A 27,582-nucleotide genomic window follows, 5' to 3' on the forward strand; every position below is an offset into this window, starting at 1 on the left:
ACCCTGACACAGAGATTAGCCACAAAGAGGGAAAAAATAATAGCTGAGATTGATTGGCTCGTTGTTGTTCTTTATTCTTGAAGAGGACCAAAATGACGTCACTACGTTGGGGTCAAGGTACAGTGTGTCCAACTGTGGCTGATCAAACCAACACATGCTCTCCCACAGGTCAGGCACAAATAATCTCTATGAACATTTAGAGTGGAGATGTCTCTAAGTCTGGACATCTCATGTTTCTTTTGAGCTACTGCAATTCTGCTTTGCTCATACAGCATAGCACCTTCTTTGATACAGGCACACCATACTGGGTGGTCCTTTACCAGTGTCTCCCATGTCTCACAATTGGTTCCAAAGTTCTTTACAGAGACCTTAAGAGTGTCCTCATATCGCTTCTTCTGACCTCCATGCTTTTGGCATTCCAACAATGTGGTCAGTCCAGTAGAGTTGTACTCTCTACATTAGAAATTGAATGCCTGGCAGTTTAGCTTGAGAAAGGACCTCAGTTTCTGGCACCTCATCTTGCCAGGTATTCTTCAGAATCTTCCTAAGACAATTCAGATGGAAATGATTCAGTCCCCTGGCACGGCACTGGTGTATTGTCCAGGCTTCACAGGCATACAACAATGAGGTCAGCAAAATGGTTCTGTAGACCTTCAACTTGGTAGGCAGTCTAATCTTATACCTCTTCTCTCCTACACTTTCCTTCAGATTCTCTCAAACACCGAGCAAGCTCTGACAATCCAAGTGTCAACCTCATCATCTACGTGTACATCCCTGGACAGTATACTGCCAAGTTAAGCGAACTTAACCACAGCATTCAAAATTTTTCCATTTGCTGTAACCAGTGGTTCCACATATGGATGGTGTGGTGCTGGCTGGTGGAGAACCTCTGTTTTCTTGGTATTAATTGTCAGGCCAAAATGAGCACAAGTGGCAGAGAATCGATCCATACTCAGCCTCAGAGTCTGCAATGAATGCACGATCATTTGCAAACAAAAAAAATTATGCACCAACTCTCCCTCCACTTTAGTCTTGGCTTGTAGCCTTTTGAAGTTAAATAATATACTGTCTGTGTGGTAGCTGATCTTGAAGTCATTTTTCTCATTGAAGATGTCTGACAACATTGCTGAAAACATTGTGCTAAAAAACAGAACCCTGTTTCACCCCACTAATGACTGGAAGCACTGATTATGGAGGACTTGATAAGTTCAGCCCTAGAAGACAGAACTGGAGCAACGGGAGGAAATTGCAAAGAGGCAAATTTAGGCTTGATGTCAGGATAAATTTTCTAATAATGAGAGCTTTCTCAAAGTAGAATGGTTTGCCTCAAAAAGCTGTGGGTTCCCTCTCCTTGGAAGTCTTCAAGTAGAGACTGGATGACCACTGGTTGGATAGTTGGGTATGTTATAGAAGGGATTCCTTTGGGGTATGGGTCAGACAAGGCGGCTGATGAGGTCCCTTCCAACTTTCAAATTCTTTGATTCTCTAATACTTCCATAATATTTCTTGCATCCGTCCCTTCCTTCCACTTGCAGACCCATTCCACTAGTTCAGACTCTATCACCTATTGCCTAGATTACTGTAAGAGTCCTCCGGTTGGTTTCTCTGCTTCCAAGTATTCTACTCACCAATTCATCCATTTACTTTTCAAAATGATCTTTTTAAGACAAAGATCTGACCAGGGCATTAAATGTGAAAACCTTTCAATTACTCCCCTTGTCTACAGAAAAATACAAACGAGTTAGTCTGACATCTAAGGCTCTCCACAAACTTTATTTCACACCCTTACCCTTCGTGCATTCTGCATGCCAACCCAACTAGTGAAGATGATTGAACTCAATACTGATTTTCTTTCACTCTTTGGGGAAAAAAGTTTATTCTATCTGAACTTAACAAACATCGAATAAGATGACTACTTCCACATACAAAACAGAACAGGAAAATTGCACATACCACCTTGAATCTGCACCACATACAGCCTACTTTTCCAGGTATACAAGAAATTCAACATATTATTTTCAAAACTCTCCCACTTGTATTTTTCCTGCTGAGTTTCCTTATCGTCTCATGTTGATATCTTTTAATTTTTTTATCACCAAAAATTTTCCCAGAATCCCTCCCCTTCTCCTGAGAAAAATATCATAAATATTTAAAGAAAAAAGACATCAGTAAAACTGATCAATAAATTGAAAAAGTCAGAAAATAGAGTGTTACACCCATTTACCTCTTGTCTCTGCAAAGATAAAGTTATCTTCTCATATCTCATTTTTGGAGTCAACCTTGTTCTGCATAATTTTGAAACATTTACTTTTGGATGTTTTATGATTTTTTTTGATTTACATTGTTGGAGACATTGCATATTATGTTTTCTTGGCTTTCCTTCACTCTACACCTGAAATTTCAAATAGGTCTTTCCATGTTTCTTTATATTCATCACACTTGTCATTTCTTATAGTACTGTAATATTCCATTGTATTTATGTACCACAATTTATTTAACTATGCCTTAATTGGTGAGCAGCTTTGTTTCCACTTCTTTGCATCCAAAAAAAGTGTTGCTATATATAAGAAATTCTTATCAATGGCTTCCTTGGGGCATGAGCCTACCAGTGGAATCTCTGAGTCAAAAGATATGACAACTTTGTTCACATAATTCCAAATTGCTTTCTACAGTGATTGTACATCTCCAAAAACAATGCACTAGTATGACTATCTTCTGACCCTTTCAAAACTAACTATTCCTATTTTTGTCATCTTTGCTAATTTGCAAGATTTACCTTAGTAAAAACCTCAGCATTATTTTGATTTCCATTTTTCTTTTTATTAGTTATTTGGAACATTCATCTATGTGATTGATCAGTTTGGGGCATTTTCTCTGGCTTTCCCCAAACCTGGAACTCTCTCCCTCTTCTATTATTACTGACTTCTCCGGCTTCCTTTGTCCCAACTAAAATCCCACCTTCTACAAAAAGCCTTCAGTAACCCCTCTTAACTTCTCTGTTAAATATTTTCTTATATTTGCTGGGCCCAGCCATGAGCATTCAATGTTTCTCCAGATATTTAAATTGTTCTTTACTTCTCTAAAGAGTACTTTGTAATTTAATCATATAAGTATTTTGTGAGCTTTGATAGATTGATCTCAAATACTCATCCCATTGTCATATATAATCTTTTTAATGTTGTAGTTTCTTGGCTAAAATTATTTTTTTCATAAGTATCTATTAGGGATGTTGGTGAATAGTTTTCTTTCCCTTATGTGTTTTCCCCTGGTTTAGGGATTAAGATGACATTTGTATCATAGAGCTTGGAAGAATCCCTTTATTTCCTATTTTTGGAATTGCTTCTTCTTTGGATGTTTAGTAGAATTTCCTTGTAAGTCCATCTGGCCTTGCTCTCCTCCTCCCTCCATCCTTTAGGAGCTCATTTATAGATTGTTCACTTTCTTTTTCTGATTTTGGAATATTTAAACAATCTATTTCTTGTTCTGCTAATCTGAACACTTAATATTTCTTAATAAATATTTATCTATTTCATATAAGTTATCCATTTCATTGGCATATAATTCAGTGACAATGTAACAAAAGGTTTGCAAATAGTTTTGAATCATTGCTGACAATTTACTTCACCTTCATTTGATGTGAATTCTTTCATTTTAACATAATTTGGTTTTCCTCTTTTTAAAATCAGACTAGCTAAGCTATATGTCTATTTTATTAATTAAAAAGCTGTTTATAGTTTCATTAATTCAGTAATTCAATCTTTTTTACTTTCAGGATTTCTATTTTTTGTATTTGGTCGAGATTTTTTGATTTGTTGCTTTTCTTGTTCTTTTAGTTGCATTGCCCAATTCACTGGCATATTCTCTCTTTTTGGATAAATAGATTTGGAGATATAAATTCCACCCTATGGATTGCTTTAGTTAAATCTAAAAAGTTTTGTTATGCAACTACTGTCTCATTGTCATTTGTGTTAAATAATTTTTCTAATATTTCTGATTTATTCTTTGATGCAACAATTTTGTTTTAGAATTATACTATTCAGTCCTTGGATTTTTAATCCTTTTATTGAACATAATTTTATTACATTGTGGCCAACAAAGAATGTGATGAACTTCTTTGCTTCTTTGAATGTGTTAGGTTTTTAAGCCCCTATACATTGAACATTTTTGTAAAAGTGCCATGCCCAACTCAAAAATATGTAAAATCCTTTCTGTTACAATTTAGTTATTGCCAGAGATTGATCATATTGAACTTTTCTGAAGTTCTATTTAGTTCCCCTACTTTTTTTCTTACTCATCTTTTTGTTAGATTTGGTGCCTTTAAGGGTAATATAGATAGCCTATTTATTTATGATGTTTATTTTTTTTCTATGAATCTTTCTTTTCAATTGTATTTCTCATAAACAACACATTGATGGATTCTTTCTAATCCATTCAGCAATGCTCTTTCATTTTATTGGTAAGTTCATCCCATTTAAGTTCATAGTTATGGCAGTTGGTTGTATGTTTACTTCCATTCTGCTCACTTGCACATTTTTCTCCTTGCCCTTCATCCTGTTATTTACAAAGAAGAAGGTGGTGAAAGAAGAGTGATCTATAATACGAAGCAATATTTCTGCTCTACTGTTTTCCCTTTGCTCTTCTCTAATCACAATCTTAAAACTCATTTCCCCTTCCCTTTTAATCTTCCCTTCTTGCTTCATTCTCAAACACTAAAGTTTGTTTTGCTTGAGACTAGTTCCTCACTAATCCTACCCTCTTCTTTCTCTGACCAATGTCCCTGTTTAATGTGTTTCTACACCAAGTTCTGTGTGTTTGTGAGAAAAAACAAGTCTGAGAGTGCATTCAACCTTCCTTTATCCAGCTCAGATGAAAATAAGGTTAAAAGAATGCCTATTGCTTCAACACCTTCCTCCGTGTTTGCATACTCTTCATCTCATGAATTACATAACTTCTCTCTGCTTTCTACTTCTTTTTCTTCCATTTTCCATTAGCAGCTCTGCTTGGTTTGAACTCTGCAGAATATCAGGCCCCACCCAGAATAAACTTATCACCTGAAATCTCATCATCATGGTTGAGGCAGTTTTTGATACTCAACACCTCAACTCCTCAGTTGCTTCTCCTCTCTGACTGAAGAGTTAGAGAGTGGTGCACTAAACTCCTCGTGATGCTATCCTTTGAAGGGATCTGAACTTTTCAGGACTTTCCAGGTAACTCTCCACTTTCCATCAGGAGCTCTGCCTGGTTTTGACACCATGGAGTATCATGTCCCCATACAGTCATTTTATCTTTCACCTGCCACAGTGTCTACACAAGCCCTCCTTGATGAATCCTCTTCCTTACGCCTGCAGGCCTCTGGCTGTTTCTCTGTGTCAACCTGGCTTGGGGAAAATAAAAGCATCCATTGTGGTTCCTCCTTGGATTTCCTAATCAATAACTAGGTTTAGTGACTTTCTCAATCTTTGCTGGGGTGGTTATGTGATAGAGCTGGGTTGTATTGCTTTCTCTCACTTCCCCACCTTGCTGAGTGGGTCAAATAATTGTTAAGGTAGATCAAGATTTTATCAGCTACTCTGCTTTTAACAGAGATAGAAAGAGCTCTGGTAGTTCAAATAGTTGAATCCCCAGTCACTCCATGCTGTCTGTGCTTTTTCTAGAAATTCATCTTCCATTTCCTCTTTAAAGCAAGATATTTTGTTGCATACACCCATTGTGATATTGCTTCTGCTTCTCCCTCTATTAATATTAATCTAAAAACTCTCCCCATCATTTCTCATTACTCCTCTGAGCCCCATTAATGGATTTCCTTAAGAAATCATACAGAAATATTATCTCAAATATCCCTTTTTACTAAATCAGCTAACCTAAAGGTCTGCTCTTCAATGATCATTTTCCAGCTATGAGTTACATCTCATCAAATCTCAGAAATATCTATGAGGTAAAATTTACCTTACATTCATATTGTGAGTTTATCTGCAGTTGGCACATATGTACAGGCATTGGAGAACATGAGTTAAATTGTTCCATTTAGATATTATACTTTGAGTTATTGAGCCTCTCTCATTCTTTCCTTTAATCTCTTTAGTATCTGGCTTGGTGGAAGTATTTGCACATTTTTCTTCTGTTAAAATTAATTTAAAGCCTTATTTATCAGATTTACAAGTTTCCATATTTTAAAGTAAAAATTAAATCTTAAAATCAAACTATACTACAATATTTTCCCATCCTCTGCATCCTCACCGCTCCCTCCCAACCAATTAAACCCTCCTTTGTAACAAGAAATTAAACAGGAAAACTGCCCAGATATCTTAAATCCAGAGGATAAAACACAAATTTAAAGATCCCAAAATGAAAACTCTTAGGGATATTATAGCCAAATCCCACAGCTCCCAGGTCAAGGAGAAAATGTTGCAAGTAGCCAGAAAGAAATAATTCAAATATCATGAAGTCATAGTCAGGCTCACGCAATATTTAGCAACTTCGATGTTAAAGGAGCAGAGGGCTTGGAATATGATTCTCTGGAAGGCAAAGAAGCTAAGATTACAAGCAAGAATAACCTAATCAGCAAAACTGAGTATAATCCTTTGGAGGAAAAATAGACATTTACTGAATAGAGTGCTTTCAAGCATTCTTGATGAAAAGACCAGAGCTGAACAGAAAAATTGGCATGTGAACACAAGACTCAAGCAGAAAAAAGTAAACATGAAAGAGAAATCATCAGAAACTCAATAAAATTAAACTATTTATATTCCTATATGGGAGATACATGTAACTCCTCAGAACTTTATCATTATTAGAGCAATTAGTCTAGAGGGAGGGCATGGGTATGTTGATATGCTGGGATGATCCAAAATAAAATGAAGGAGTAAGAAAGAGGGATGCATTGGGAGAAAGGAGAAGGGAGAGGTAGAATGAGGAAAGTTACGTCACATAAAAGAGGCATGCAAGGAAGAACTTTTACAGTGGGAAAATGGGAGAGTGGTGGGCAATGCTTCAATGCCATTCTCATTAGAACTGGTTCAAAGAGGGAAGAACATACACACACACACGCTCAATTGGGCATAGAAATCTATCTTCCCCAATGGGGAAATAAGAAGGGAAAGGCATAAAAGAGGGAATGATAAATAAAAGCTCACATTCTAATTTTAGAATGCACATATAAAAGGTTTCAGCATATCAGATAAAAAATTCCCATGGTCCTTAGGGTACAATAGCAAAGCAGATCATAATGCATTTAAAATGTCATTTATCCCACTGATGAAATCATATCAGCTTCTGATATTAAACTATTTAACAATGCCAAGGACTTAGAAGCAGTTGCTAGACTGCATCTTCACGGGGGTGCTGCCTTTCCTATGGCTCTTGGGCTTACCTCTTCATTGGTGGCAGTTGGTCAGGAAGGTGGGTCCCTTTTCCAGAGTTATCACACCCATCAGTAATGGAAAAGGTGCCCAGGTTGGAAGCAAGGCCAGTGGTCTATGGGAAACTGCTATGTCCAAGTTTCTTAGATTCTGGGTCCTGGGCTATGGTGGTCCAGGTGGTGGTGGTAGTTTGACTTGCCTGTCCTATAAGTCATATTTGGTGTGGATTACTGTCCCCTTCTCCACCAGATGACTACAGGGACTGGAATAGAAGCAACACAAACGGTGTGGAGTTTTTTATGCTCTTGGGCTTAGCTATAGTCTCTTTGCTGACTGATTTAAAATTTTTGCACTAATATTCAGTGAGATTAATTTTGCCTTATCACTCCTAAGGTTTAGTTTTAGAACTAAATTTGTCTCACAAAAGTTTGGTAGCATGCTTTATTTCACAATTACTGGTAATAATTTTTATAATAGACACCAATTTCTCTCTTAACAACTGTTTAAATTCATTTTAAAAAGTCTGGGGCAGGGGTTCTCTCTCTTGGGGTAATTCATTTATGTTTTTTTTCTATTTCTCTTTCTGGGCTTGGGTTGAAATTTTTATTTTTTTCTTTTCTTAACTTGCATATTTTATATTTTGAAGGCAACTATTAATTTCCTTTAAATTCTCAGTTTTGCTAGGATTTACTTTTGCATAGTGGCTTTTGATAATTCTTTTTTATTTCCTTTCAGACCATCATGAATTCAGCTTAATTTTTTTTTTTTGGTTTAGAAATTTCCTTTTTTTTCTCATTAAAAAATCAAGTCAGTAATAGTCTTTTTGCATAGTGGATAGAGCACTGGAATTGGAGTCAGGACTTCATTTAAAATCTTGCTTTAGACAGTAACTAGTTGTATAACTATGGTCAAGTAAATGGCCTTTATAAACCTCAGTTTTCTCATCTGTAAAATGTGGACAATAGCACCTACCTGCCTCACAAATTTGCTAAAGATATCAAATGAAAAATGTAAAGATATTTCCAAACAATAAAGCATTATATATAATGTGTCATTATTCATTTTTATTATAAGTTTTATCTATTTCACCTCTAATTTTCAAGATGTCTTGTGATTATTTTGGTTTTATTCTTTTCTAGTTTGAAAAAAATGTCATATTTATTAATCCTCTTTTTCTCTTTTGTAAATGCATTTTTTCAAATAGATTTTCCCTCTGATTGCTTTAGCTACATCTCCCAAATTTTGGTAGCCTACTCTTTTACATATTGCTTTTATAATTTGTTCTTTTTGTACTCATTGTTCATGGTGTTATTAGGTAAACAGAGCATTTACTAAATACTATGTGTAAGTCACTGTGAGACAGAAATACAAGCAAGATAGCCTCTACCCTCAAGAAGCTCACATTCTAATGAAGACAATACAAAAACAGGTGCTGAAAAGCCGGAGGAGAGGGAGAAAAAACCCAAAGAGGGGCAGAGAACAGAGATAGCAGGAACACCAATGAAAGTCAGAGGATTTGAGGCCGAGTCCAAGGTTCTGATGATAGATAAAAACTATGGGCCCTGAGAGCAGTTTTCTGAATCTAGTCTTTATCTTTTACTATTTCTGCATAAAAAATATAAATTTGGGTCCTAGCACAAGATTATTTTTTTTTGCAAAGGTTTCTGTATAATAGACAAATATGTATGTTATTTAATATCCCTATTCTGAAGATTCCTTAAGTTTCAAAATCTAATTTTCCAAGTTTTTTTTTTAAAGTCCCATGGCTTCCTTTTAATGTTTAATTTACGTAGGTCTGAAAGATTAAAGTCAATTATAAATATTATTATTGCTACGACTATGTTTTTGCATTGTCTCTAGCATCTTTAATTATGATGTAGTTTCTCTGTTTATCCCTATCGATACTGTGACTTAAATTTTCTTTCTTTAAGATTGCAACTCCTGCTTTTTACTTAAAGTTAAGAAGCATTAAGTGCCTACTATATGCCAGGTACTATGCTTAGGTCCTGAGAACAGAAAAACAAAAATAGTATGTTTTCAAGGAGATCTCAGTCTAATAGGGGAGACAAGAAGCAGCCTTTATTTTTAAAATGTATTGCCAGTATGGAACGTTTTGTTGTTCTTTTGCTCATCTAACCTATTGTTCTTTCATTTTATTGGGGAATTAACCAATTCATATGTAAAAATGTCCTATCTTTTGCTTTTGTATCACTTTTACTTATGAACGTGTTCCCTGTATTATCTTACTCAGAGAACCATCCCTTCTAGCAAATAATACAAAAGAAAAAAATAGGGAAAGTCAATAGACTGTCTGACAATATATGCGATGCTCCAGATCAAAATTCCCTACCTCTGAAAAGAAAGGAGGGAGGTACATTTTATTATCTTTTCTTTAGCACTACCCTTGATCATTAAAATTAAAAAACACTGGGTTTCAAGCTTTTGTTGTCATTGTTATTTACATTTCTGTTATCAGTCTTTATGGTTTTTCCTAGTTTTGCTTACTTCACTTTTCATCCACTCATGCCTTCCCATGGTCTTCTGGATTCTTTAAATTCATCATTTCAAACAGCACAGAAATAACATAGCACTATAAAGTTTGAAAAGCACTTTACATATATTATCAATTTGATTTTCAAAATGACCCTCCAAGCTAAATATTATCCTCAGTTTACAGATGAAGACACTCCAGTTAAAAGACTGAATGACTTCCTCAAGGACACACAACTACCAAGTTATCTGAGACAGGACTTGAACACAGGTCTTCCTGACTCCAGTGTAGCATTCTATTCATTATGCTACACAATCCACAAGCAACTACTTTCTTTTCAGTTTTTTGCTATGATAAAAAAGTGCTGCTCTGAATTAGCACATATGGGCACATGCATGAGTGTGTGTGTGTGTGTGTTCCTTACCATAACTACCACTGGGATCTCTGGGTTGAAGAATATGGATGTTTGTCACTTTCTTTGCATACTCCCAAATTTGTTTCTAGATCCATTCACACCAAGATTATAATTTTAAGGTATATGCTTTCATTCATTTAGGTTTTTTAAAACTTTTTTCCCTCTCTCCTTTTCTTTTAAATCAGCAGTTGGACCCCACAGTGTTTTGCAGATATTAATTTGACCAGTCTTCCTCTATAGGCTACCTCTCACTTCCCAAGTTCCCTGAATTTGTGCTAGTTTTATTTTCCTCCTTTTCCCTCTTTCCACTTTCCAGCTCAGAAACAAATGTGGCTTAGAATTGTCCCTCCTCTCTAGTCCCTTGAGTGACATTCATTTGAGGCACCCTTTCCTGAGAAGTGTCAATTTGTTTAATTCCCTTCCTTATTCTTTCCTATTCTAGTCTATTCTGAAATTGACTCTCCCATTCCTAAACTATGTGTTTCTGCATACTTTTCTCCATTCTACGTCTGTCATATAAGGTACTGCTCTATCGATACAATTTTTGCTGTTTTGTCCAATTCTTCTATTACTGAGACTGAAGATCTTGCCCACTCTCACCTTTCCCTTTCTGGTTGGGTTTGGTAGATTTTTTTAGAAATGGATTTTTGTCCAAAATCCTCACTCCCAGACAAGCTCTATTTCCAGTCACTGACTTGGCTCTATTCCATGCCCTTAAATTCACCACTTGCCCGGCCTCAGCCTTAGCCTTGGATTACTCCCACCATCCACTGCCTTTGTTCCTACTCACATGTTGCTAAGCAAAGCTAGAAAAAATCATGAGACTGTGCCGAATGGGTCCGCTATAGATTTGTGTTACATCATCTTCATTGGGCCCTCACTGAAGCAAAGTAATCTTTTTACATATCCCTAATTGTTTCACTGGGGCAGCTAGGTGGTGAAGTAGAGAAAGCACTGGGCCTGGAGTCTGAAAGATCAGAGTTCAAATCCAGCCTCAGATATTTACCAGCTGTGTAACCCTGGGCAAATCATGTAACTATTTGTCTTAGTTCCCTCATCTGTAAAATGAACTGGAGAAGGAAATGGCAAACCACTCCATAATCTTTGCCAAGAAAATCCCATGGACTTTGTTTATAAGGTCACAGTCAAGACACAACTGAAGAATGACTGAACGACAAACTCTTTCACTATCTCACTCAACACAGAGATTTTTCCAAACCTTTTCACATCTCCCCCTCTGATGGTTCTCCCTATCCTCACCTTCCCAGAAAACCTGGCCACATATTTCAGTGAAAATATTAAGACCATTTGCTAACTGAAAATTCTGCCTTCTACAAAAAGCCTTGCCTGTGTGTGTCTTGCCTCCCCATTGACCTGTGAGCTCCTTGAGACCAGGGTCTGTTTCTTCCCCCACCCTCCCTTTTTCTGCATTCTCAGGGCTTACCGTTGTTCCTGGCACACAGTAGGCCCTTTATAAATGTTTGCTGATTGACAGCATTACCCCTCAACCGAGGCTTCTTTGCTAACTCTCTATTATAGACATGCTTAGGGGTCCATATATCCCTTTATTTGAGGAAGGGATAAAGTTTTGCTTGGAGATGGAGGTTTCCCGAGATTCCAATTTCATCCAAATAAAACTTTTGTTAAGTTCCTTGTGTAACCTCACCCAGTATGTGAACACCCTTCTACACCAGGTAAATGATCTCTCAGTATACATACATATATATACACACACACACACACACCCACCCACACTTTCTTTCCTTTGGCTTCCTCTTCCCACCTGAACAACTTCACCTGTATAATCTAGCTTCTCTGAACTTTGTTTTTTATTTGTAAAAGAATACAGGTTTTAGTGTATACTGTCAATTTAGGTTTTATCCTTTCCTTCCCCAGTTTTTTTTAAACTTAAATTTCTAGCCCATTAGATTCATCTGCCCCAGATGAGCTATTTAACTTCACAATATAACTTCTTAAAACTTTTGTCTTGCCCTCAAATAACGTGCAATGATTCATTGCTTAGTCTTTTGTTAACTATATTTACCTTTTTTGCATTTGTCACATTTAAAATGCTCATCAAATACCCAACTCATCTTTAAACTCCTTTGGAGGAGCAATTCAAAGACTTACTTCTGATGAAAATCTTTTTTTCCCCCCACGGGTAATTAGGATCAGTTTTACAAGGTATTATCCTAAATGCACCCTAAATTCATTTGCTTTGTGAAATATCAAATTCACACCTCTCCTTCAATATAAACTCTTTGAAGGTAGAGACAATTTCATTTTTGTCTTTGTATTTCCAATGCCTAGTACATAACTGGATTCATGGAAGGTGTTTAATGAATGCTTGTTGGTTTTCATTGACAAGTAGTCCTGTGCTATTCAAATCGTTATTTGTTGAAGGCTGAAGGTATTCATTTTAGCTCCCTTTAAATTATTAATACTTGTTGTTACATTTAAATTCCATAGTTTTAACAACTGCATTCCTTGGTGATTATAACTAGGAATTTCTCTGTTGTCATTCTGTGGATTCTATCAATCTTTGTTCTGCTGACAATACTTGGGAGCAATTTTGTGTTATTTCCTGCAGTATGCTATTCAGACTTTTCAGTTCATTATTAATTTTTTCCTTTCTTTGGGAAACCTAAAACCTTCAAATTACCTCTTCATATCCTATCTCTAATGTCTATCTTTTTTGCCTGTTTATAGCACATAATTTTCTAATGCTGTTCTCCTTTGTCATTGTTGTGCTAAATTTTCTTTCACACTTATATATTTGAGTTCCAGATCTTGAATTCTCATCCTCCCCCCATTGTTTGGGAAAGATTCCCTATTGTGTATCCTAAATTGTCTATCCTAGCTTAGCTTTTTTGAGAACTCTGAAATCTACCTAAGTTTTTCTTTTTTTTCCCCTTGATAATTTTCTTATCTTCTAAGCAATTCTTTAGTTGTTTACTTTTGGTTCATCATTTTGGGGGGTGGGGTGGAGATCCAGTAGAATAATCTTGATTTCTTTTTTGGTGTGGTTGGGTTGTTTATTCAATGGCTTGTGTCTCTAGTTTATCTCCAGTATTTCCCTGATACACCCATGGCCATCTGCCCTGTGTCTTCTCATGAGGACTCCGAAATGTACTTCCACGCATTGATACTTCATTGTGTCGAGGGGTGACAGCTTCTTGCTACACGTAAACTCCACAGATAGAGGATCATAGCCGATAGCTGTTTACACCACGAACCTTCCATCAGCTGTATCTTCATAGTCCAGTTGTTTTCCCTCTCCATCATGGTGCTGGACTAATTCAAAGCTCTCTTCCAGGGGAGGTCAGGTTGGGTCATTACCTTGAGAAGGGAAGGAGACAAAAGTCATCATAACCCTTATTTGATATATTTCATCCCCAGCTAAGAAACTATAATTCCTATTTCTGAAATTATGATCCAGAGATCCAAGTCCCGCGCTTTGATATCTATGTTCCTTGCCCATGTCCACTCTCTTCTGAAGATCTTACTTTCATTTGTCAATAACACAACTATAAAATTTGTTTCTACAATAAGGGTTTATAACCTTTTTGATGCTATGATCCCTTTGAGACTCTATGGTGGAGCCTATGGATTCCTTCTCAGAAGGATTTCAAATGTATTAAACTAAAATACCTAGGATTACAAAGGAAAACAATTACACTGAAATAGTTGCCTATCCATCTATACGGACACATGAAAACACAAGTTCATGGACCTCAGGTCAAGAACTCCTTGCCCATAGCCTTTCACTTCATGCCTAGGACTACATAATTCTTAAGTAAAACTTTCTAGGCTCATTTCTTTGTTCATCACCTGGTTGCACTCCTTTGGACTGGATTCCATCATGGTTATGCCCCAGAAACTTCATCAGAAAACTCATCATCCCGTGAGATACTGCATCAACCTTGTTACTGACACCTCATCAGTACCCTCTATACCTCTGATTGAAAGCCTAGGAGGGCAGGGCAAAGAACTCCCAAAGCTTCCATGCCAACCAGTTCTTAATTTTTAAGCCAGGTATTCCCCTCCTTTCACCTGTTTAGTTTCTTTTCTTTTCTTTCTTTTTTTTTTTTTTGGTGAGGTGATTGGGGTTAGGTGACTTGCCCAGCAGAGTCACACAGCTAGTGAGCATTACGTGTCTGAGGCTGGATTTGAACCCAGGTTCTCCTGACTCCACAGCCGGTGCTCTATGCACTAAGGCATCTAGCTGCTCCATATTTAGTTTCCTTTTGAGTATTGTCTTCCCCACCCACCAATTACATTGTGAACTCCTTGAGGGCAGGAACTGTGTTGTTTTTTTTTCCCATATTTGTAACCCCACTGTTTATCACAGTGCCTGGTACATTGCAGGCACTTAATAAATGTTTATTGACTGAAAGACTTCTGGTAGTAGCATTTCTTTTTATGTGAATCAATGGAAGTGGGTATTAGTAGTCAGGTTTGACAAGTTTTAGAAAGCTCTCATTTATCTCTCCAGACACATACATGGGAAGATAACATACTTCCCAACTGCTCATTAATATAGGCTTAAACTGATAGTCCCACAGCTGACTCTTAGGGCTAGTAGAACATATGGATGATCATCATCATCATCATCATCCTCATCTCCTGGAGAAGCTGCTTTCTCATTAATAAGTTTAGTTCTACATGGAAAGCCTGATACGAGGCCTCTTCAGATTTTTCAGCTCTCTCCCATCCCCTTACTGAAGTTCACCTTCTATTCCTTCAAAGAATACTTTATTCTTACTGACAAGCTGGAGCACAGAATAATTTATTCAGGCCTTTCATTTTCTGTTTAGGGAGACCAGTCTTTAATCTGATGCACTGACAGAAACACAACCACAGCACAATCTCTTCAGGTTACTGAATGTTCTCCTGGCCCTTTTATATTTGTTGAATATATCTATCTATTGCTCCGGCTATCAACTCACAGGGTTATCTACAATGGCAAACTACCTTTTAGCTGTGCTGCTATCTTTTTTATAGACTTTTTTTTCAATTAACTAGCCTTTTTTCCATCTTTAACCTCCCACACTTCCCCACTCCATCCCTCCCCCAACAGGAAAAAGAAAAACAAAGCCTTTGTAACATAGTCAAGAAAACAAATTCCCACATTAGCCATGTCCATAAATGTCTTATTCTCCATTGCTGGGACTCTGGAATCATGGTCGGTCATTGCACATCAAAAGATTCAAGTCTTTCACAGCTGTTCATTGTTAAAATATCATTACAGAATAAATGTTCTATCTAGCTCTGCTTACTTTACTGTGTCTTCTCCCAGGTTGCTCTGAAACCATACACTTCATCATTTATACATATTGGTCTCTTTTTTTGGGGGGGGGTGCGTAATAGTTTTTTCTACCTCTATGTGTATTTTGGCAATTCCTGTGGCTACTTGCTTAGATCTATTTATTTGTAAGGCTCTAAAGCTACTTCTATCATTTTCCTTTCTTCTTTATTCTCAGTACTAGACAACAACCATGGTTTAATTGCATCTTGCCTTCTCACTGTTCCATAATCTGTTGAACCTCTTGGCACCCTTATGAACATCAGAGTTTTTAGCAGCAAACACAGCTGTTTATTCTTGAAATGGGGTTTCCTGAACTATAATCAAGAAGTGAAAACGTTTGATGATTATTGCATTTTTTTTTAGCTATTTCCTCTTCCTAGCATTGTAATTGTTTTCAGAAAAAGACAGGGAAATGGTACTCTTTCATTTTTAAGATATACTGCAACAGAAAAAAACATTCTTAGGAAAGGAAAAAGGGAAAACCACTTACCCCAGCCTCTTATTAGCAATAAAAGATGAAGAAATTCAGGATGCATCTTCAGGAAATAAAAATCAAATTAGTTGTTCTCAGTGTTTTTGTCAGCCATTGTCACAGTAGGAATATACAGTAGAATTGTCCAAGCTCCTATATTGGATCTCCTGTATTGCAGAATTCTTAATGAGCATAATTCCACTGGTTCTTCATATATGATCTATGGAATTTCATTGTGACTATCATTTTTGAAGAAAAGTCATTTGTTGCGCAAATTTGACCACTATGCAGAAAGATTAAGTAAAACAAACATTTTAAGCAAGACCTCATAATTTTCATCATATCAAGTATTATTACAGAGAACAGGTAACTACTAAGTATCAAATGTATCATTTGTACATCTGATGTCTATGAGCATCTGGAACTTTCAAAACATTTTTCTAAATGTATTTCTTCTTACCTCACTGCTTCCAGAATACAACTGAAACAAGTATTATGATTAAACAAACAAAAATTAGGAAAATGTCATGGTCTTCACTACATTTCAAGAGCTAAACAATAATCTGAAGACCACGTTTCACATCAAATTCAAAAGTTATTAATGAAATTTGGCAGCTTTAACTCATCATCTCCTGTTTCCTCAAGCCTGCTGAACTAGTAACGCATTAGCTTAGACATTTTTAGTTTCAGAAGCTCAGAAGGAAGTTAAATCAAAACCATCTAGAGCCCAATAGATATTTACCTCTGTTTTGCCTTGGGCAACACTCCCCTAAAGGCAGAATATACACAGGTACTATCCTCCACAGACAATATACAACAAAGTTCAAACTTTGAAATCTGAACCAGTTCAAACCAGAATCAAATGATTCTGGTTTTTTTTGGACAAGAAATGGACTTCAATTAGAGACAACTCTTGTATTCGGGGTGGTTATGGTATAAGTGCTTGATCTGGAGTAAGACCATGGATTCAAATTCTGGCTCTGCATCATAACAGAACATACTTTCCTTCTTCTATAATCACACACTCATCATTCCCATCCTCCTTCCCTTCAAACTCCCAGGAAAAACACCGAAGCTGTTGGTTACTGTCATCTCCAGGTGATTAGATCTCTGTTATCACGCTACTTCTACTTTTACCAGTATAGCACTGTCCCCTGGGAATCATGGACTGGTCATTATTAAGTCATTCCCATGGGAAATCTTCATGGGAGCACTGACCTAGGAGTCCTAAGACCCATGGTTGTAGATCTGTCTTTGACACTTATTGGCTATTTGTGAAATCTTGGTCAGATTATTTCATGTCACTGAGGCTGCTTCCTCATTACAAAATACTAACAATTCTTGCCCTTCCTTCCTCACAAAATGAGTGAGGAAAAATAAGACAATGTTCATGAAAATGCTTTGAAAACTTCGAAGAACAGAAGCACGTCATGATTATCCAAAGGCCTGGGAAAGTCCATGGAATCATGATCTAGAGATGCAAAGTTTCTCAGAGACCAAGGCTACTCCCTCTTCCCCACTATCTTACAGAGGAGGAAAACTGGGGCCCAAGGATGTAGAGGGACATGTGCAAGGTTACACAGGTAGAGTTCATGGCAGGATTTGAACCCAAATCCTTTTGACTCCAGAGTGGTGCTCTCTCCCTTAAATTATCTCACAGTTCTCAACAGAACCTTTGATACATTAGCCATAACTTCAAGATCCATAGAACTGAATCTGTCATCAGGTGATTTTCCTTCAAACTGTCTAGGTCTTCTCTCTCACTTTACAGAGCAAAGAGGACTTATGGAAATTGAAATGTAAACAAGTCAAAGGGATGGGGAACTTCCAATACATAGAAAATAAAATACTTCCAAAATAAGAGGTAAAATCCCTCCATTAAGGAGAGTACTCACGTAACTAGAACACTCTATTATTCCAATTGTAATTACTGAGATGTTAATAAAGATAAACCAGAATGTGGTTATTTACTTTCTAAAAAGCTTCACTTTATAAAGTGATCAATAGAAATGAAAGAACATTCAATCCAGTCATGGTTCTTTTTTTAAGGTAGTCAAATTTGCTTTCCTGGCAATTAAAAACTTTTCCTCCCATTGAAAACAGAAATCTTAGAAAAAGCAGGTGGATGAAAAAAATAGGAGTTCACATCCTGCTTAAAGAGATGAAGATGCAGTGATACAAGAGAAGTATGGAAAAAAAATCCTGAAATTAGTTACTGATTTTCTCTATGCCTTGAGCATGAGTCATTGGCTATTTCTTGTGAAAGCAGCAAATGAAATGCAGGAGGGTAGAGGAGTAGGGGAAAGGTACATATATTCATATTTGGCAAATGTAAACTCAATATTAATTGCTATAAAACATCTATTTCAAATGAGCAAGAAATACTATCAATTTTATGCTTTGAAGTTCAGACTCAACTAGGGGTATCTGACAAAATTAACACCTCATATTTACATAGGGCTTTATGGCTTGTCAACTGTCTTTTCCTCACAACAAACCTAAAGGTAGATATAGATAATGTAAGTAGTAGTGCCTTGCCCACAGTCACATAGATAGTAAATATAAGAGCTGGGCTTAAAACCCAAGTTTTCTGACGCCAAGTCCTGTACTTCTTTTTATTATTCCACACTGCTTCTGTATGGAAGTTTCATTTTACTTATATTTTGCAGCTTTCCTTTTAAAAATATAAAGTATAAATAAAAATAAGCTAGGTTTCCCATTCCACCCACAAAATACTATCCTGGTACTAAATATTAGAATCTTATTCCAAATAAGTGAAGAAAGTATCCAATTTAATAGGGAAAAAATACCAAATATCTGTTTCATGATACCAAACAAAACCATGATCTATTAAGATTTCAGGCAGAGGTTCTACATTAACTAAAACCATTCTGTATTTTTATTCATATATTTTGTGGTGTTCACATATTTTTTTTTGTTTTTGTACAGCAAACATAACACTGTAGGCCATGAGAAGCTGCAGCACTATTGTTTAATAGCAGCAAGTTATATTTTATATCAGGATATCGGGATAATAAATAGTCTGTTTCTTTGGATGTGAATGTTTAAAATGAAGTACTGCTGCAGCTTCATAATGTGATTGCTATTTCACAGAGCTTATACACAAAAATATATATGCAATCTTTGTCTATATTTTATACAAATACAACAGTAGTTTGTGAATACATTTTAAGTACATATACATGATAAGCAATTTGATTTCCCATATCACAGGATAGCAATTTTAAATGCAGGAGACATATACAAATTCAGTCTGGAATGCAGGGTTTTGTTTTTTTTTTCTATTTTGACTCAAAACTTTATCATTAGAATATTTTAGCGTTCAAGTCCAAACACTTTTTTTTTTTTAAACTACCTCAATACAATATCAGCAATTCAACTCATGTTCAGGTATGACACCATCCATTTCCTAATGGTTTCCCAGTTTCTTTTAAATTCAAAGGGCTTCTAGTTAACATACAGTATGTTCTTCACTCCACACTATATATATATAAAAAGCCCAATATTCATTTTAACTAACAGTCATTTTATGAACAAAAGTTGGGCTTGTTCTGGTAAGGTTTGCATGTCCAAGATTTTCCTTTTGCAAGTGCATATGAATACATTGTGGTGTTGTAAAGTTCATTAATGACAAATTAAGTCACAGTATAAAAATATATCATACACCTATAGGTCTAATATAGTCCTTTTTCTATGGGTAAAAATACATCTGAATGAGACAGGAAGGTTTGTAGCACCATGAGGAGTTGTTTCCCAAGTTACATTAGCAGCATGATCCAATAGAACAATATTGCAGGAGTGTTTCTGAGAAGATAAACATTCATTCTGGTTCAACTGTACCACTGAAGCTTATACTGCAAAGTGTTTACATATGATTAGCAATAGTTCTGTGTCATTTCTAGGGCTAGATAACTGTTATCAAAAGACACTGCCTTCCAACCATACAGCATTGACAACCTTATTGCATAAGGGCCTTAAGAATCATTTAAATACATCTTTAACTATGTTGGTTTTATTCTGTCTTGCTGTATATGGGTTGAGGATCTTCAGCATAAACCTACATAATGTTATGTAAGTCTATATAAGTAAATAAAAATCAACAGATTCTCTGTGGAGTAGGATGTGTGGAGAGATGGTTGCTGAAACAGAGTGTGAGAAAAAAGACAAAGTTAATATAGGCATCTACTTATCATAGATTTATAATAATCTATCATAGCTAATTATGAATATTTAATATAATTGTTTAAAAGATCTCCTCCAAAGTCACTACATCATATGGTTTTCAGTAGGCTAGAAAAAAAACTTTAATGGCTTGGGGCATGGGTGTATATATGTTTTAATGTACCCGGGGAAGACAGTGTGTTTTGAAACATGTAAATCTAGTTTTAAAAATTGTAAAACCTCATGAAAAAACACACTGGATTCTGTGCAATATAGCAAATTGATAAGAAAACACTGTAAAATGTACCTGTTTAAAATTAAGTCTACCATTTTTGTACACAAAGCAATATATGAAAGGCCTACATATATGTAATCTAATGGCACTTGAAACAAATAATAAAAGATTTTATAATAAAAAAGCATAACCTATAAGACAATTTCTTAAAAGGTTTAGGTTTTCTTTTTGAAAGTGCTATATCTTGTAATATGTGTAACATAGAGGTTGACCAAGCTTTATTTTTTAAAATATTGGCCTATAATACAAGTATTGCTCACTAGACAAATGATCCTGAAAATATGTACTCTTTAACATTCATTATTAGCTTAAAATAAAGCACTCAGCTCTGGCTCATGTTTCAGTCAGTATATGGTTTTTAAAAACCGCTACTGTCCAAATTAACACAATATATCACTATATTCCACAATTTTACTAATAATAAAGCACAAGCAACAAGTAGACAAAAATATATAGTTTTGAAAGAAACACTACTTGAAATTAAAGAGTTGCACAAAGAGTGGTGCACGATCAGCCAGGACATATAAAGTATTATGATTTTAAAATTTGAACTTGGTATTAGGGCTTTAAAATGGAAATTTAATAGTGGCCAATAGATTAAAAATATAATACTCATAACATATTAATATTGCTTACGGTATCAATCTGGTTCCATACAGGCAATACTTCTGTGTTAAGTGACAAAAAGTGCAGTCACAAATGGAAGTTCTAACTCAATGAGGTTCAATATATTGTCTGAGGATCCATCCAAGTGAAATATTTTTATTAATTTCCATCAACACCTCTACCCCTTTTTTTAAAACCAAGCTAAGGCACTACCAGAAATATTAATAATAATGATTCTGGTTAATGGAAGATGAAAACAGCATTGGCAATGTTACTGTTAATCAAGTCTAAATGCAACAAACATCAACAGATGACAATATCTTTTGACAGAATGTAAGAGCCAATCCTGTTATGTCATATCCTGGTCAGAATGCTGTGCAGTTCAAATAAACTAACATGTATTTTCATAGGTGCTCTTCCAAAACTGGGTAATGACTACTATAGCCAATTTTAAACTAATTAGGCTAGATTCTCTCCTATTTTGAAGTATAATTTCCAAGCCTATGGGATTGCAATAGGCCAAACTGGTGAGTATCTGAATATTAAGAGTATGCTAGCTTAATACTGGTGCCCTAATAGATATTTTTCCATGTATTTGAATTACAGGTTTTCAAAATATGGGGAGAATTAGGGTTAATATCAACATATTGCCATACCCCACCTCCAAAAAAGTCTATAGTCAATTAATCCTGGTACTCCCTTTATATTAGGAAAAAAAAAATACAGCCCACAAAGGCCAATGTCTCAATTCATTAATCCACTCCTACTGTTGAAAAACAAATGCTAGAATAAAGCAGTGATTCCACATTTGCTATTTAATTTATAGTTGCTATTTAAAAATATATATGTTCTATTTATTTGTGCTCTGTCACCACTTTTTTTCCTTCTTAACATGGTGAGAAAAGCAACATTGAACACGAATCATTCAACTACAGTTTTAGATTAGCAATCTGTTTCATAGAAACTAAAGGAAGCAGTCAGGAAGCAGAGCTAAGCGTCCACTTTCAGAGCAAAGAGTCACCTAAACCAAATGCTCAGCGACAGTTTGAGAATGTCAAAAAAGGTTTTTCCTCATTAACACATCTCATTTTAATGCCTTTGGAACAATTTTTTAATAAAAAAGTTATTTTTAGTAATAAAATTTAAATATAAGCATAAAAAAACTACACCTGTATATTGCTCCCAGGATAAACAAAAACAGGAGCAGGATAAAGTAGTAGGAACCATAGCTCCTTAAATGGGAACAATTTTGTTTTTGTGAAGTCTATATATACAGTGAAACCCCCTATTTACATTATTACAATTTACATTTCCTCACAATTTACACCTCTCCTCTCCCTGCCCCAACTTTTTAAATATGCTATGTTACTCCTGCATTAGATTCAGTAATTTGCACAAATTTCTCAGAAATTCTTGGGGAAATATCCCCATCATTTGAGTGAAACTAGTCCTGTAAAATAGAGGTTCTAGCATGTGCTATTCTGCTGAGTGCTTGGCACAATTTTTTTCTTTCTTTCTTTTTTTTGAAGAGATCCATAGTTCCTCTGACAATCCCATAAACCTTATAAGGCTACCTATAGAAATGGTCTCCCGGGTTGATTTCCAACTGACAGTGAGGAAAGAGCTTTACTATTTTATCTTTTGAGAAGGTACTTACTCAGTCTAGTGAGCAAAGACCATCTGATTCAATTAATATACTTATTAAGCACCTATAAGGTGGCAAGGCACTTGACTTGGTGATTGCAAAATATTCTATGGTTACTGATACTATATTAACTAGAATTCGGCTTGTTCAACTTTAATTTGTCTTGTCACTTTCTGCCTATTTGTAGTATTCACCCCCACCTCATTTCTGGAGAAGTGTAAAAGTGGGGTTTTACTGTATATATGTTTAGCCACTTAAAACTTTGTATAATGCCTCAAAGCTACTTGCCATGCACTTAACTTTAAATTGCTTACTAAAAAAATGGCAAGAAAAAAATGAGCACTACATAGAAAATACACTTTTATTGTGGGATTGGCAGGGAGAAGGTTTGAGATTTGTTGTAGTTTTTTTGCTTCAGGCTCTTAAAACTGGGGAAGAATTAGAGTGTATTAAGTAAAAAGTGGTGTAAGCAATATGCTTTTACTTTACTCCTAAGAGTCCTGTTTTAAACCTTGGCAACAGGGGAAATTGTCCCTAACCAAGTTCCCAGGGTTAGCAGGTGTGATTAATATCTTCTTACTCAGGAAAATCACACCATACAAGCTGAGAAGATCCACTCTACTACAAACATACCTGACATTTGAAAATCTACACTGGCTCTTTGATTGTTGGCTAATTGACAATCAATGTAAAGTTTCTGGCTGGACCTGACCCACACTTTGGCTGTGAAAGGTGGAAAAGATTGATGAGGTCTACGGATTTGAATACACTCTGAAGACTCCAATATACCTTAATTTTAATACCACTAAGATGAGAGATAGCAAGTTTAGAATTATGTTGAAAGTTGAAAAATGACAGAATAATCTGTGGTACTAATTTGTTACTAAATACTTTTTTTAAGGTCAATCATTACATTCTTCCTACCAGTGCCATGAAATAGTATTATTTCATGTCAGAATGAAAATATTTACTGACTAGAAGAGCATTATCTCTTGAGAATACTGTTGCTTTGTGTTTAAGCGGCTGTTTTAAAATATTATTGTTTTAAAATAAAGACCACAAACATTTTAGCCAGACAATAGCAAGTCTTCAAAACATACTGACCTGAAATTGTGATAGCAAATAAAAACATTTTTTTTTGACACAAAAATTTGGATTCTTAATTCAGAAGAAACATTTAAATTATGTATCAAATCAAAGCTACTTAACAATTTAGGAAGTCTACAGGTATCTCTCAAAATTTTGTAAATTAACATTCAGTTGCAAATCTTTTTTACTGAGCCAAACATTAATGGGTAGAGCCATTATTATTGTATAAAAATGAAAGGATTAATGTCTGAAAATTTTTAACAGAGGGATATACTGAAGTTTAACAGTCATGGCTTTCCTATATCAATTATTTTGTAAAGCACATCAATTGGCAGTGAAAAGATGACAAAACACTTTGAGACTTAACCAAAGTAAACATAATTGAACACAAACGGTTTCAGAGCTCATTAAAAAAGTTAGCTTCAATTTCTTACTGGCTTAATGAAATTGGTATTATACAAAGTAAGCAGAGATTTTATAATGTCTTAATGTAGGCACTACATTAAAAATGGTCACCTAAGGCATTTCTACAAATAAATTTTTTAGTAAGACAGCTCTCTGTATCCTATTGGAAAGCTTGGTGAAAGCGTGGTAGGGTGGTGGTTGTGCTTAGACTGCTTGTGAAGGCTGCTGACAGGGAGTGCAGAGAACCGAGGCCTATACTGTTTGCAGGATCTTGAGGATCCTGGGTCTGTGGTGGAAGCTGAGCCAAAGAAGAATGTGTCTCCTCTTGGGAATAGCTCAGTCCAAGATTCCCCACCGATACAGAAGGGTTATAGGGGGGGCCATTTACAGGTATGAAATTGAACAACTGGGAAAAATCCAAAGATGATGGGTTTAGAGGTTCACTAATGGAAATGGAACTTTTGGATAAGGACAGTTCCCCAGATCCATCATCTAGGGGTCCTACTTGAGGCTCCAAGCCTAGTTTAGATGAAGACGCTTGAGAATCCTGGGATGAGGAAGGCATACCACTTTGTAACTCCATTAAGTAACTCTCAATTTCCCCTTTTAATGGCTGTTCTTTTTCAGGCATAGAAATTGCATATGAGGTAGAACTGAGTGGATATTTCAAAGACAGATGGTGGGAAGGGTGAACAGATTCCATATCAATTGGGCATGTCATTCCCAAAGGTAATGATGTGGTGACCATTTGGTGTGCTGGTCCAGAACTCTGCATGGATTGAATCTGTGTATTATAAAGGTTTAACTGCAAAGTGTTTGTAAATGGCTTTGATGTTAGTTCACTGGAAGGTAAAGACATCACTGGAAGCAGCTCGTCTTTTATAGGCACAGAAACGTTGCAGGTAAAGGGATCTAGAAGGTCCATTGGTTCTGTTTTGACCTTCAAAAGTTCTTGATTGTGACTCTTTTTCATATGACGAGTTAAATGATCTTTCCGTCCAAATCTTTGTGCACAGTATTGACAAAGGAAGTCCTTTCTTCCAGTGTGCACGACCATATGTCTACGGACATCTTTTCGGGTATAGAAACGGCGATCACAGTGTTCACACTGGTGCTTTTTTTCTTTTACCCCACCAGAAGACTTGCCTGCGTGAGTTTTGAGGTGCTCCAAAAGTACCCCTGTGCTTTCAAAAGTCTGCAAACATACCTTACAGGTAAGGTCACCACTTGTTGCAGCATGCAAGGCCAAGTGACGTTTAAACCCAAGCTTGGTATTATAGTTCTTGCCACATTCTTCACACTTAAACGCCTCTTTGTTGGGGTTGTGTGTATGTAGGTGATTCTTTAGATGATCTTTTCGGTGAAACATTTTCTCACAATAATTACACTTGTGGGTTTTCTCAGGAGAATGAGTAGCCATATGCCTTTAAACACAGATATATTCTGTAAGTAATTATTTTGATCAAAAATTACACGTGCTCACTTTTAAAAAGGAAGCTAAAATCCTATGCTAAAGTTTCTTCCCAACAGAACCTTTTTAGCTTACAATACTATAAGGATAACTGAACATGCCTAAGTTATAGCAAAATTTGAGTCATTTAAGTTGTCATTTTAGTTTCTGCTGGCTTTTAGTCAGCATAACAAGGGCAAATAGGTAAGACTGAACATACTCACGTAAATGTCCATAACCAAAAATTTTCAGTCCATACACTTTTCTTGTAGCAATTCCTTGTACAAATGGAAATTCTATTCTTATTAAGCTTTTTATTAAAAAAACCCAAAGACATTAACATATAAAGTAATGCAATTTGGAACTCTAAAAACAATCCAAAATCTAATTTACTTAACATTTCCTCTCTGCAAATCAGCTGAAGAATGTGTACACAAATAAATACTTTTACAAGGGCCTAAAGTGGCCAACATAATAGAAAATATAATCTGAAAGATAAAGAGAGTTTAATACCTTAGTAATTTGTACTTAGAAACAAAGGCCTTGGTGCAGTCTTGTTGCGTGCACTTGTAGGGCCTCTCTCCTGTGTGAGAGTATGAATGAACCTTTAATTTCTCAACACTGTTAAAGGCCTTGTCACACAGTTGGCAAGGAAAGTTTTTTCTTGGTTTGGTTTCACCACGCTTACGTTTCCCTGAAGGGACTTTCTGGGTATCTCTTACTTCTGACAAATCACCAGGAATGACAGTGGCCATCGCAGCCTAAACCAGGCCTTCTTGTTGGACACTTGGGAACTGCCCAACTCCACTAAATGATTTAGCTTTAGATGGCTTCTCAAGTTTCATGTGGTCGTAAAAGAAAGCAAAAGGGGACTGGAAAAAAAAATAAGAAACAACTAGTTTGTAACTAAACTTAATTTATTTTTTTTAAAAAGTTTACTTGCTATGTGATGCTTCTGAATTAAAAAAAAAACCCATAAAACTGGATTCAGCTGGTCTAATGTAATATCTGTAGATTTCTTCATATTTTTAAAAGTATATATGAATGCATTGCTCAGGATGAACAGTTCCACATGTACCTTGAAACTCTTACATTCTGGGATAATAATAGTGTTTCAGGGAAATCATAAGAGATATCCACACAAAATTAATATGAAGAGCTGTATAATGTCAGCTTCATTTTTTTAACAAGAGATCAGGAGTGCATACATCTGAATAAAAACAAAATTTCAATAAAAAATTTCATGCCTGCATTTCCCTCAGTGCTACTAAAAGACTACTGTATGATAGGAAAATACATAAGGCTAGGTGAAAACTCTCATGTATCATTTGGCACACTGGAAGAGGCTATTTACTTAAAGGACACTGAAGGCCTGAAAGAGTTAATGTACTCCCCCGAAATGAACAATTTACTCCTCTTACCAGTATTATCACACCCAATAGGCTTTCTGAGTTCAAGACTGGAAATGTCTTATCTTCGTAACAAGTCTGCATCTTGAAATGGTAAAATCTTGTGAAATTTAAATTAGGTCAGGATCATGGCTCCTTGTCATTATTTTGGAAGGATCAAAGACCTTGCTTGGGGCACAATGTCTGCGCAAGAACACCTAAAAAACAGCAAAACTGAACTACTCACTATACGAGGTGATTCAAGCTGGCAAAAATGTTGGTGGGTCAGAGTAACTGAATTTATAACCTATACTGGGAAGATGTATATAATGCATTGTAAAATATGTGGCTTAAAAAAAACACCAGATCTTAAAAGAGCTTCATAAACATTTCATCTTCAAGAAATTCTTAAATGTAAGATAGAAAGGACTACACAGCTTGGAAAAACTAATTCTGAAAAAGAAAACAGCTTGCCAAT

At 35.8% G+C, this 27,582-nt stretch overlaps 1 protein-coding gene across 1 annotated transcript in view; it reads right to left on the reverse strand.

Moving 5' to 3' along the window:
• Positions 1 to 24,155: 24,155 nt before the first annotated feature.
• Positions 24,156 to 27,582, reverse strand: part of LOC114054248 (zinc finger protein PLAG1) — a 69,461-nt gene continuing 66,034 nt past the window's right edge. The window contains exons 3-4 of the mRNA XM_027877425.1: positions 26,230 to 26,588; positions 24,156 to 25,690 (exon numbers count right to left, since the gene is read on the reverse strand). Of these exons, the coding sequence (XP_027733226.1) occupies positions 24,427 to 25,690; positions 26,230 to 26,471 (1,506 nt within the window). The 5' untranslated portion in view covers positions 26,472 to 26,588 and the 3' untranslated portion in view covers positions 24,156 to 24,426. The remainder of the gene's footprint in view (positions 25,691 to 26,229; positions 26,589 to 27,582) is intronic.

This window comes from Vombatus ursinus, unplaced genomic scaffold (assembly GCF_900497805.2).
Source record: "Vombatus ursinus unplaced genomic scaffold, bare-nosed wombat genome assembly UNPS02014812.1, whole genome shotgun sequence".
Classification (NCBI taxonomy): domain Eukaryota; kingdom Metazoa; phylum Chordata; class Mammalia; order Diprotodontia; family Vombatidae; genus Vombatus; species Vombatus ursinus.